Raw genomic sequence first — 13314 nt, 5'->3', positions numbered from 1 at the left:
CCTTATCTGAACTTATTTTTATTAAAATAAGTGAAAATAAGATGAACATAGCCTTACTTGATTGCCCATATTGAATATTGAGCTTTGAGAAATAATTGAGTGATGAGGTTGTGGCAATATAAATACCCTAATTTTGATATTTTAGTTTGATGGAGAGTCCGCATTTAGCAACAAAGGTCGAATTCCTGACTCATATCGAGCTTCATTAACTTAAAAGCACTAATTTGTCCATCACAAGCTCCTCCAATTATGCTGAATATTTACTCGAGTTGGAAGAATGGGAGGATGGTTAGACCATCTTAGTCTTTTTGGTTTCTTTTACATCATTATTGATTATAATCTATTTTATTTTATCTAAATAAAGCTTTTTCTTTAAATCTTTTAATCCGATTACAAATCAAATTACGTTGTATATGTTTCTAACTCGTATACTTATTGCATGTATTGTGAATAATTAACAAGTTTTAAGTATTTAACAATCCAACAACCAAATATTATAGTTGATAAGCCCTAATCCATTTCAGAGGGTGACTAATGAAATGATGGCTGGTCAGTTATCTTTTTTATGTTCAGTGGTGTACAAATTTTTGCTTGTTAAAACTTAATAGTTTTCAAAACTGTGTAAAGTTTGATGATTTTTCAGCTTGTAATCGGAATTTGGATTGTAATTTTTAATTGTGCAATTAGAACATTGATTACAAACACAATGTGCAATAAACTTTTAAACATGTGTTAATTGTGAATCATTACACAATATAGAAAATGATTAGTAAACTAAGAATGAGAAAATTTAATTAGAATAGACAAAAATAAAGGCTTTTATTTCAATCATTGATCCGTCATTAGTCATCAATAGTGACTTGTACAATTCCAAAAATAGAAGTGAAAGGCAAAATAAATTATTATAAATGAATACATATAAGCTTCACTAAAGAAGCAACCAACAATCATTAGTGACATTTCCCAAAGTAATGTCACTAATGTGCATATATTACCCTAAAATATGGTATGTTTTCTTTCTATACCTTTAGTAAGAATAATGGTACGCTAAAAATTGCTAGAAACTGGAGCAATGGTTGAAATAGCACTTGAAATGCATGCTCATAGACTATTGTCACGAGCCGTGTTAATATTGTTGTTGTCATTATTGTCTACATTTTTAGTATCGTCATCTTTGTTTTTACTTCTTGGAGACATCAAAGAATCGAATTTTTCAGTTTTCTCTAACACTATTTCGATCTGGAAATATATACAAAGATAAGTCATTGGTAAAATTATAATATAAGACAACCATATTATCGATCGTTTATAAAAATAATCATTGACATCTTTTGTACTAGACAACCATTTAGACATTTACAAGTAATGCAATATCATCAATCGTTTATAAAAAATAATCTTTGACATTTTTTGTACTTATAATTTTTCCATTATTTGGAAAAAGCTAATAATAATTTCTTAATCTAATAATAATTGATTTGTGTTGGTGAATGAAAGACATGTTGCATTTGATTATCATATTTTTAAAAGGCAAAAGAAAAATTACCTTGGCTTTTTGAACCATCCGACCTTTACTTTCATCTTTCATGCCAATAGTGGATGTACATACCTCTATTCTCCAAAGAAAAAAAAAACAATAGGTACATGAAAGATACACTAAAAATCAATGAAAAACAATATAAGTTAAAATGATAGAAGTGAAGAGGTAGAGCAAGCTTATTACTCTTTTGACAAGCAAAACCATTATTCTTTAGAATTTCAGCAATGGTGACAACAGTTGTAATTGCTGTAATACACAAGATCAAAATGTGAATATTTTATTGATAATTGAAATACTACTTCCATTAACTTTTAGTTGCAACTTAGGAATATTTTATATCTCATAAATAATATCCCAAACTTGCAACTAAAAGTTAACAGAGGTAGTATAATAAAGTGGTCTTAATTGAATATACATTTACTATAAAATTATCAAGTTGTTAGTGATATAATTAGACAACATATATGATTGAGAATCATGATTAGAAACCTAGTAAATAAATACATAAGTGTAATTATAAGTGCTAATATAGTAAGAAAGTTTGAATCATTTTCCTTTTTAATTATTTTCCAATTGGAGGACAATAAAAGGAATTATAAAGAATTTATATGTTCACAAGAACGTACCCATGCCCAATGCAGAAAGCTCGACCTCATTATGTTGTTGTATGTATCTCTACACCAATAAGGCACAACAAACACATAAACACTAATTAACATTACAAGGTAAATACTAAATATGACATAATTAATATAAAAATGTTGTAACTAGAACAAAATATTTAACCTTTGCAAGATTAACATAAAAAAACAAAGGTTTTTTGGTATTTGATACTTGAATTCTGTTCTTCTTTGTGGGTGAAAGGGGAGTTACAACAATCACTTCTGTGGATGCCATATTTTCTCTCTTTGTATCCTTCTTGTTTTATCCTCTTGTTAGCCTTTTACTGATAGAAATGAGAGAGAAATTTCTTTTAAGAATTTCAACTTGATTTTGGTAAAAAAATTATGAAAAGGGTTAATAATTAAATTCTATTATAGAATGTATAATGATTGGTTATTAATAAAGGTGGGAACATATGCATTTTTTTTACTTAGTATTCATCTACCACGTGTTTGGTTAAATATAAGTTATTTTGGGGTTATTAATTAATCATATTTAGAAGCACTTATTAAATAGTGTATGAAGAAAATATTTATCTTACATTTCTTGTAATATTGCATATAGTGTCCAATCTAAGCATTTTGGCTTATTATAGACAATTTATCTCTAAATGAAAGGCTACATGTGAATTTTGTCCTTGTAAATTTTGTCCCTTAGCTTGATTATATGCACAATTCTTATCTTCATTAAAGTATCTCAGAAGTTAGAATAAAAAGCCTAAACGATTTCAAATGAATATTGATTATGACAATTGCACCTATTCGTCGAAAAAACAATCGTTGTCGATACATAGTTAAAAAAATATCATTACAATGTTAAGAAGAATTAAAGTGAAAGTATTACGGAGTACTTGATATCAATTCCAATGATGTTACTCAATGTTGTTTTATTTTATTTATTTATTAATTTATTGTTGTTGCATCGTTAGCCAAAATTTAATGGACAATGTACTTCTTGAAACAAAATGATTTACTATCTCCATTTCGAATTAGTTGCAACTTTGAGCTCGACACGGATTTTAAGATAAAATTTCATTATGGTTGATTAATGAATTAAAGATAGGTAATTAAGCAAGATAGGGGTGAGAGAGTAAAGGTAATTAATAAATTAAACACCACCACCAACACCCACCGCACCACCATCGACCAACACCAACCACCTCGAAACCACCCACTTCACCCTTGAAACCACCACATCTCAACCCGAACCAGCCTGAAACCACCCCTACACACACGAACAACCGTAAAACCACTCCCTCTTCACCTGAACAACACCGAAATCAACCCTTCTTAGCTCGAAAAACCCCAAAACCACCTCCTTTTAGCTCAAACCACCTTAAAACCACCCTTTCTCAACTCAAACCTCCTTAAAACTGTACCTTCTCAGCGCAAACCATCCCAGAACAGCCACCCTCACTCACCCCAAAAACCACCCACATACACCCTAAATCGCCCTAAAACTACCCCTACTCACCCTGAACCACACTGAAACCACCCTCAGTCACCCTAATCCACCCAGAAACCGTCTTGAGCCACCTCAGACTAGCCCACTGCACCCACCCCTCAAACCACTACTAAAATTCGGTCAAATTACGACCGTTTTTTACGACCGTCATTAAAACGGTCGCAAAATATAATATTTGCGACCGTTTTAAAGGCGGTCGCAGATTTGCGACCGTTTTTAAGCTATTTAACAGTCGCAAAAGTATTTAACAATTTCTTAAAAATAATATACATGTTAAAAATAATTCTAAATTAAAACAATTCTATTGCGACTGTCAAAAACGGTCGCAAATTACGACCATTACGACCGTTATAGAAACGGTCGCAATTTACGACCATTTGCGACCGCCACACACGGTTGCAAATTGCGACAATTACGACCGTTATAGAAACGGTCACAATTTACGACCATTTGCGACCACCAAAAACGGTCGCAAATTGCGACCATTACGACCTTTATAAAAGCGGTCGCCATTTGCGACCGCTAAGAGCGGTCGTAATAAAGTTATGATTTTTTTAATAAAATGGAGTATAAAAGTGGTGCATAACCCACCCTAACCCTATTCTTTGTTGGAAGCAGCCGTTTTTCTCACCCCCAACCTATCTTTTTCTCTCTCTCATCTTCTCTTTCCTTCTCCTTTCTCACGCCCTCCTTTCTCTTCATCTCCTCTTTCTTTCTCATCTCTTCATCTCCTTTCTTCATTAAGCCACCACGACCTTCAACCGCGTCACCACCACGACCTCCACCGTTACAATCACGAGCCCACCACCACGATCTCCACCTACATAATCTTATGGTTGAACATGTTAATTAACGGTTTTTAAGCTCAAATTGAACCATGAAAAGCCTAGATCTAGACTTTTTATGGTCCAATTTGCCCTTCCAAACCAATTTTGAGATGAAATTCGAAGTCTATTTGGGGTTTAAGGTATGTTATCGTGTTTATACTTATTTGTTTGATTTTTTTCCGAATTTGTTTTGCATTTCTTGTTCGAATTTCCACGAATGTTGATTTTTTTTTTTTTTTTTGATTTTTGTTCATTTTGGGATTGATTTTCGATTTCGTTTTTTTTTTTTTTTTTTAGTTTTTGGGTTTGATATTTGTTATTTTTGGGTTTGATTTTCGTTTTGAATTTGGGTTTGTTTTGTGGTTCCTTTTTGGATTTATTTTTGTGGGTTTATTTTTGTGGGTTATATTTTTTATGGGTTTAATTTTCTGGTAATTTGGGTTTAATTTTGTGGGTTATATTTTTTATGGGTTTAATTTTCTGGTAATTTGGGTTTAATTTGAGGGATTAGTTTTCTGGTGTTTTTTGGATTAAAGCGGTTGGCGTTGGTGGCGGGTTGACGAGGTTTAGGGAAGGCGGTTGGCGGTGGTGGTGGGTACAGGGGGTTTAGGGTGTAAATGTATGCTGGGTTTCGATGGGTGGTACAGGTGGTTGAGGCTTGAGGGTGCTGCTGCCTGCTGGATCTGCTGGGTGTTTCGACTTTTTTTTCATTTTATTTTTATTTTTAGCGACCGCCTTAAGCCGTCGCAAATGGTAAGTTTTGCGACCGCTGCTATTCCAGTCGTAAATCATAATATTTGCGACCGTTGTTAAAATGGTCGTTGAAAATAAAGGAAACGGCCACAATAAAATTGCGACCGCCAAGTGGTCGTAATTTTGACTTTTTGCGACCAAGTAAATAACGACCACCCCTTTATGACCGCTGACGGTCGCAATCATTTTTAGCGACCGTTTTTGCTATTTTTTACGACCATTAGAGGCGGTCGCAATTTGGCCGAATTTTAGTAGTGAACCATCAGATCTAAACAATTTTTTTTTTCAAAAAAAAAAAAAAAGAAGAGAGAGAGGAAAAGGAACACATGACAAGGATGAGGAGGCGACTTTGACAGTGGCGATGAGCATCAACAACGTTGAAGGTAGTGGTTAGATATAGCGACGACGATGGTAATGGTGGGTGTTGCGATGGTCAGATTTTTTCATGGGAGATAAAGATAGGAGATAGATAGTGATTTTTTATGATTGTTGATTTAATTGGGTGACAATATTATTATGTAAAATAATTTAGATTAGGAATTTAATGAAATCCGATTTAGGTAACTAATTGTTTTTATGAACTCTTTAGTAAAGGTATTTTTGTACTTTCATTGAAAAAAATTTATTGAAAAAGGAAAAAACAATGGAAACTTGCAACTAATGTGTAGCACCCATAAATGGTAAAAGTTGCAACTAATATGTAACAGATGTAGTAATTAGTAAGAACTAGTTAAATTACTCAATTAAGATGTACATGTCAAATTTTTTGCACCTTAAAAAACGCATGATATGAATTATTCTATTTTTTTCTCTAAAATTTATACAAGCCTAACTTTGATATGTATATACTGATTGATCATACATATGAAAATCACAAAGTCTTATATGTAGCTAGTCATACCGTGTGGCCAGTCACTATAGGAGTTACTTCGCTAGTGTAATGGGGGTTACTTGGTCAGTGTTAAAGGGGCTACTTTGTCATTGTTATAGAGTTACTCGATCAATGTTATAGAGGTTACTCAGTCGGTATAATAGGGGTTACTTAATCAATGTTAAAGGGGTTACTTTAAGTGTCCACACAGTGTAGTCAGCCGCACACAAGACAGGTTGTATTAAGATCATTTAGGCAAAACTTGATCGATAAATACAAACTAAACTAAACTAAAGGGGTTTTTTTTAGCTCTCTAAAAACCACCTCCTTTGTTTTTCTTCTTTGTTTTCTCTTTCAGATTCTCTTCTCCTTTGATCTTCCTCTTGTGTTTTCTCCTCTTCTTCCATGATCTCTCTTTCTTGGCTTCTTTTTCTTGATTTAAAGCATGTATTCCTTACTTTATTTTCATCGCCACCGCCACTTCCTCCACCATTGTTTCCGTCGCTGCTGCTGACGACGCGCAACCTCCTCTAATACCGGCTGCTCCTCCGAAGCATCCCCTTCTTAATCTATCTTTAGTTTCAAAGGGATGATTACCAAATGGTTGGAAATTTAACAAGATTTTTCAGGTCTTGTTTATTATATCATGCATGGCTTTGATATTATGGGTTTTTCCTTTGATCTCGTTTTCTCTGCTTCAATCCACTTCAATTTGTGGTTGATTGGAAATCTAGGGTTCAAGTCGGTGGAATTCAAAAGGCCTTGGTTCCAAGGACTCTGCCGCCTTCACCGTCACCACTGCCACTGTAGGACTTTAGATACTATAAGAGGAATTGCATGAATCATATTCATAAGCATCTAAACACCAAAACAATGCATAACACATAAAGAACAATTAATAATACCTTTGAAGCATGATTCCACTAGTAATCGAGCAAGAAAAACGGGAGACAAAGAACCCCAAACGTGATTCCTCTACTTAGTCCACAGGCACAGGTTAAACCTACACTAATGCTAGTTAGTTGTGATTGAACCTTTGAATCAGCCTTCTACGAAGAAGAGAGACACTGACTAACCACGATCTACCGCGAACAAGCACCACACGTGCCACCTAGGGTGGCCGGCCGTACGGACGGGGGGAGAGAGAGAGAGAGAGAGAGATTAGGGTTTGAGACTTGGTTGCTTGAGTTACAATTAACTGACTTGTGAATTGTTATTTCAATCTAAGTCATGGATCTTATTTATAGATCATATCTCTAAATAAGAGTCCATGTCAAGCCCAAACTCCTTGTCCTAATCAAATTACTCTACCCCAACACTCCATATGGTTTGTCATAATCTCATGAGGCTCATTAATGGACCTCTTACTTGTTTAACCCAATACCCTTGTTGTGTCACCTTATAGGATCCATTCTATTGGGCTTTGGACTATTTGACTAGTCCAAAGTTCATTTATCATATCTAGCAACAGACAATGACGCCCCAAAAGAATGAACTTATTATCTCCATAATAATGATCCTTAATATATCTAGTAATTGCACTTATCGAAGACATAATTCCTTCAGCCGCCTCCACCACTATCGCCTTCGTGTCTCGACCTCCGTTTGATTGTCGGCAAACCTCCTTAGGTCATACGAAGTATTAAATTTGGATCTTTTTTGCTTCTATTTTATAGTAAATTTTTTTTAGCTTCCTATGGAAGCTTTTTGCATAGTTTCCTTGAGAAGCTTTAGTTTGTAATTTTAACTTTTTTAATTGTACCTTCTTTTTTTTTAATCCTAATCTATTAGTCCAATCCTCTTATAGGTGGACTTTTAGATTTTAATGATCCTTTCCCATAATAGGTAGATTATTAAACCGTGTATTTTACCTTTCAAAAAATAAAATATATTAAGATCATTTAGGCAACAACATCGGCAGTCTCCACTTCCCTTTTTATTGGTGAAACCGTGACACTCTAAAATGGACTCGCTTTTTCTAACTATTGCTTATGATATTACCCATATTTTTATTGATTGATAATCACTTATTGTCAATATTTTACAGGTAGTTGAACTGTCCGTGAAAAATCCAACACTTGATGGATGATGGTCAAATAGTGTTGAGTAGTTTGTGGTCGTACGTTCAAAAACATATTTTCAGGAAAAAGGAAATCATGTTGCGTCCTTAGGTCATTGCCACGTAAATCTGCACTAGCATTGTATCACGTCATCATTTAACTAGCATTGAGTATTACAACAATTATTTTATGTCATTATTATTAATGAGAAAAAACGTCCCATGGTTTTGAACAAACCTCATGGATATAAGATTACAATTATTACCATCTTAGCCAATAGGAATTTATGTTTTTTTACACATTATTAAATACTTGATATCTTTAAGTATAAGCATAGCCCGAAAAAAATGAATAAAAGACAATTAGGACTCGTTCTCTTCAGCTTAATTTCAGTTAAATTCAATTAAGTTCATTTCCCAATTTCCTTCTCTCATAAACAATTCAGTTCAGTTTAGTTCAGTTCACCTCATTTTAGTAAATCAGAACAGATCGTTAGCCTTAACAATTCCAAGGCAATAGAGAATTATTCTCTTTAAATCCTTTTTTTCTTTTTTTTTTTATACTAATTAATTGTTTTTCAAAGTAACAACCCGATACAACGCCAAGTCCACACACTATCTTTTATTTAATATATTAAAAGGTGTTCTTAAAAAGATTTTTGTGCCACATGACACCCTCCTCTTAGGTACTTAGGTAAAGGCTTCAAATTTATGCCAACCCTTCATTTAAAAGTTGTTCAAACTATTTTGAAACAAGCAACACTATACCTCAATTCATTGATACTAATTCATTGATGAAATTATATTAATATAAACTATTTATTCCAAAACTTTTAATAGTTTTTTCTTCAAGGGTTAAGTAATAAGTTATCACGTTATAATGTGAAATTAAATTTTCATTATTAAACAAGAAAATTACGAAAATTAAATCTTGGTACATGACCTAGAAACTCACTAAGAAGCAGTTTTCCTAACAAAGTATATGTGACAACTGACAAGTGACACCTTTCTAATGTATCAGAAATATGTCACATCATCCATTTACTAGAAACATACTTTAATGACAATATAAATGTTTATCACAAGTTTTGAAGCTTTAAACTCAAGACAAATAAGAAATGAGTTATCATTCTTACCATCTTTGCTATATTTTTATTGTATTTCACATTCAATAATAATATGCTAAATACTTTGTATATAACTTCGGCTGAGAACGCTTATCTATTTTAAATAGTTATTATTGTTTGCTTTTTTTATAAAAAAAATTATACATATTATATTTTATATAGTTCTTATTTTATTACTCAAATAATATATACTGATATATAAAGTAAAACCCGGTACATTATCTAGGCCACACAACAGTTAACTTTTTATATTATTATCAAAAGCTAGTACGGGAATATTGTTGAAGAACAATTCTGTTTTAGTTTTGATATAGTAATATAAACGAATAATATTAATCTTATTAGTTTATTCTATTTGTTGTATTATTTAATTTGTTTATACAATTTTATTCAAATCATAACATTATCAACGTGTTTTATACGTGGCTGGTCACACCATGTGAGCACTTGTAGGAAACAAAATAACCCCTACAACACTGATCGAGTAATCCTGTAATATTGATTGAATAACCTTTTTAACACAAACTAAGTAACCATCTATAACACTAATCAAATAACCTTTAAAACACTAATGAAGTAACCATCATGATAGTTTGCTACGCGGTGTGGCCAACCACATACAAGAATTTGTATAATAATTTTTTTTTTTTTTTTTTTTGGGACAGGAAGTAAAAAGATTATTAATAAAAAATAGTCAATATGTTATAAAATAAAGAAAAATAGTAAAATACAAGAGCAAGATGGAAGTGTTAATCGTTGTTCATATCTTATTAAGCAATGCCTATTTATATATATATATATATATATATACATGAGGACATAGTAACTCTCCAAGAGCAATGAAAAGTCATTATAAGCAAGGGTTACAAAAGGAATACAGTAAGTTGAAAGGAGTTACACAAGATATTACTTAGGGAAGTAATAATGCCTAGGAGGTTACAATGTTATACATAATGGACATACATTATTATATTTCATAACACAATATTTATTGTTAACTAATTAACGATACTAAAAAAATTTTGGGTTGACATATGTTGTACCGGTTAAATTGAAACTTCTTCTTTAAAACAAAGACCATAACTCATTTAGCAACAATTATCAAACACAAAACCCAACTAGCAAATCAAATTTTTTCCAAGGTGGGACAAACGTGAAATTTGGAACTTCTAATTCTGGACTCCCTAGAAAAAATTTGGGCAGAAACTATCTTGGGCTATTGGACATTATGGAACTACAACACCCCTTTTTGGCCCAATTTTTGTTTCTCAAAAGGAGAAACACTTGCTAGAGTTCGGTTGATAGTTTGATACTTACTTTGATAGTTCAAATTAGGTGATACAACTCTTTCATCACGTGTGTCAACATATAAATCAAATTGGTAATATCTCTAAATTTCAATAAAAAATGATAAAATATTAATATTTTGAAAATATGTAAGAATTTACAACAAGATTCTACGTAATTATTTTTTTCTTATTAATACGAAGTATTATTTTTAATCAATTTATTTACTAATTAAAGAAACCGACACCCATAATTCCAAATACCCTATTAAATTAAATGGACTTTTATATATATTTATTGATAAAGGATTAATCTGCATGCATTAAAATAGTTCACGCTAAAACAATAAGAATAGGCCTATTAAGACCTTTATAACAAAGTTACGAGCAACACTTGCTCATATAAACACTAGAAAACAAAGCAACTTAAAAGAAGCTGCTTTCATAGTTATCCCCTGAGTGTTGGAACCATTGTGTAGATAGCCTCGCCTTGATTCTAGCGAGTCGAAGCCTACATTACATGTTATTCCCCGTGTCCTTTTTCCACCAAGGGAGAAGGTTGGGTAATTGACTACGGTAGAAACTCTTTGTAACCTATGGAGCTTGAAAAAACAAAACCAAAGCAAGAAACGAAAGGAAGGTAATATCATGGTAACAAGTAACTTGATTTCTCTCTTTTAAAGGAAAGAAATTCATGATTGATAGTATATTATGAACCCCAAATAATATGGGAGCAGCGCACAGACTTGAAATTTTGAATGTAATGAGTACAAAATCCATCACAGACTTGAAAAAACTTAAAGAACTCAAATTATAAAAATTAGAGCCAACAAACGATGAAACTAAACTGTAACACCCCCAAATCTCCCTCTACGTAAATACTATATTTATACGTATACAAATACCGTAGAGATAGACTTGGGCGTATTACCGCCACGTGAAAACGTAAGGCTTAATTAATTACTCAAATTGCAGCGGAAAAATAACTAACTTTTATTAATAATAGGAGTAACCATAATAACTGTTTCAAAATAAACTAATAAAAACTTGTCCATAAATAAAATTAATTCCTAACTATGTGATCCCAATCCCGACTCTAGTATGCGCACAAACAACTTCACACCTGAAATCAAGACTGCTTACCAAAATGGTAAAAAGGGCGAACCAAAACAAAAAGGAAAACAGATTAGCAAAAACGCTAAGTACGTGTAAGTGCAAGACATGTAAATACTTTTATTAGACAAACATACTTTTGAAATAACCCATTAAATTTAATTGTCACAAGTCAATTTCCAAAATTAAACTTTCCAAAAATAATTAAACCTTCCAAGGGTAGTAATATTCATCAATAAAAGCTTTCCAAACCAATAGATTTTCAATTTATAAACTTCTCAATTTTTGATATATTCCTAAACCAATTTTCCTCACCTAAGTGTGCACACCCCCCAAGCAAGTTATACTATACTCGAGGAAAGACCAGATCATACAAAGCTCATGGTCTTACTTAACCAGTCCCGGGTAGAGGGACAATTAAAATACCAAATACTCAGGCCCATAATGAGCTGCAAATTAATTGAATCAAGTAATTTATAAATCAACAACTTTTATTAAATCGATCAACACTTTTAAAGATTAAACCGTTAAATCGTGAAATTATATATTTCAACTTATTATGAACATCGTTAACTTAAAAATTCATACGTTTACTCAAACAATCATCCAAACAAACATTTACCAAAACACGCATTGCATCAAGGGCCTAGCCACCTATACGTACCTTGATCACGAGAACAATTAAGGTACGATCACTAAACTTGACCACGATCGAGGGACTCCTCCTACACAATTAAAATAACCTTAATTAATATAAGGTTAACAAAATTAACACAAAACTATAAATAATACTCCACTAGTGCATGAACTACCAAACTATTAACTTATAAACCAATCCTTTAAAATGATGATTCTTAGTACGTATAATTTGTACATTAAAACTATAACATTAATAAAAGTATAATAGTATTATCTTTAGGGTAGTAGTAAAAATAAATAAATAAATAATAGTAGTATTATGGATACATAAAAAAAATCAAGTTACAATAAGTAGAAGGGTGCGTAGCACCCTAGCTTGCGGCAACGATATTAATATGGGTCAACACAAGTTGTTGACGAGAGAAGGGTAGTGTATGGTTGGGAGAAATGGTGGTTTGGTTGAGCACAAGAAAGGAATAGAGGAGGGCTTGAGATTGAGAGTAGAGAAAAGAGTTTTCTGATTTTTGGTGTGAGGAATTTGTGAAGTGTTGAGGGTCTATTTATAGTGTTTAAGGGGTAGTAAGATAGATTTAAAGGAGGGTTGAGATTAGCATGGGAACATGATAAATGTAAGTTTGTTAAATGAATATGAGTGAAATTTAGTCTAGGTTAATTCATGTGGGAAAATACAATGGAAATGATTAGGGATGGAAGTAGGATAGATGCTAATATGGTTAAGATAAATTAAGAGAAATTAAGGGATTTAAGTTAAAATAGGATAATGATAACAATGACTTCATAACTACTCAAAACTCACGGCCCTTTCATTTCGTTTTTTTTTTCTAAATAAAAAACGAAAATCATTCTTAAATAAATAAAATAATTAGATTTGATAATTAAATCAAGTTAAAATATATAGATAATATCAAAACTAAGATTTGTTGTAATTCATGAGATAATAATTAAGCTAAA

At 32.2% G+C, this 13314-nt stretch overlaps 1 protein-coding gene across 1 annotated transcript; it reads right to left on the bottom strand.

The window, feature by feature from the left end:
- Positions 1 to 1101: 1101 nt before the first annotated feature.
- On the bottom strand, positions 1102 to 2437 carry LOC145575249 (uncharacterized protein At2g34160-like). Its single transcript, XM_081633140.1, has 5 exons — positions 2327 to 2437; positions 2167 to 2215; positions 1724 to 1786; positions 1547 to 1611; positions 1102 to 1239 (listed from the first exon to the last, which is right to left on the bottom strand). The coding sequence occupies exons 1-5, from the start codon at positions 2435 to 2437 to the stop codon at positions 1102 to 1104; spliced, it is 426 nt and encodes a 141-aa protein (XP_081489266.1).
- Between the last annotated feature and the right edge of the window lie 10877 nt (positions 2438 to 13314).

The sequence above is a fragment of the Chenopodium album genome, chromosome 13, assembly GCF_948465745.1.
Source record: "Chenopodium album chromosome 13, dcCheAlbu1.1, whole genome shotgun sequence".
Lineage (NCBI taxonomy): Eukaryota > Viridiplantae > Streptophyta > Magnoliopsida > Caryophyllales > Amaranthaceae > Chenopodium > Chenopodium album.
The sequence above is the reverse complement of the archived record's forward strand: the minus strand, read 5'-3'. Positions and strand labels throughout refer to the sequence as shown.

Coding starts and splice junctions, on each gene's coding strand:
- LOC145575249 (XM_081633140.1), bottom strand. CDS start 2,437: ATGGCATCCACAGAAGTGATTGTTGTAACTCCCCTTTCACCCACAAAG. Junction 2,216..2,326: donor TTTATGTTAATCTTGCAAAG/GTTAAATATTTT, acceptor TTATTGGTGTAG/AGATACATACAACAACATAA. Junction 1,240..1,546: donor GGATGGTTCAAAAAGCCAAG/GTAATTTTTCTT, acceptor ATATATTTCCAG/ATCGAAATAGTGTTAGAGAA.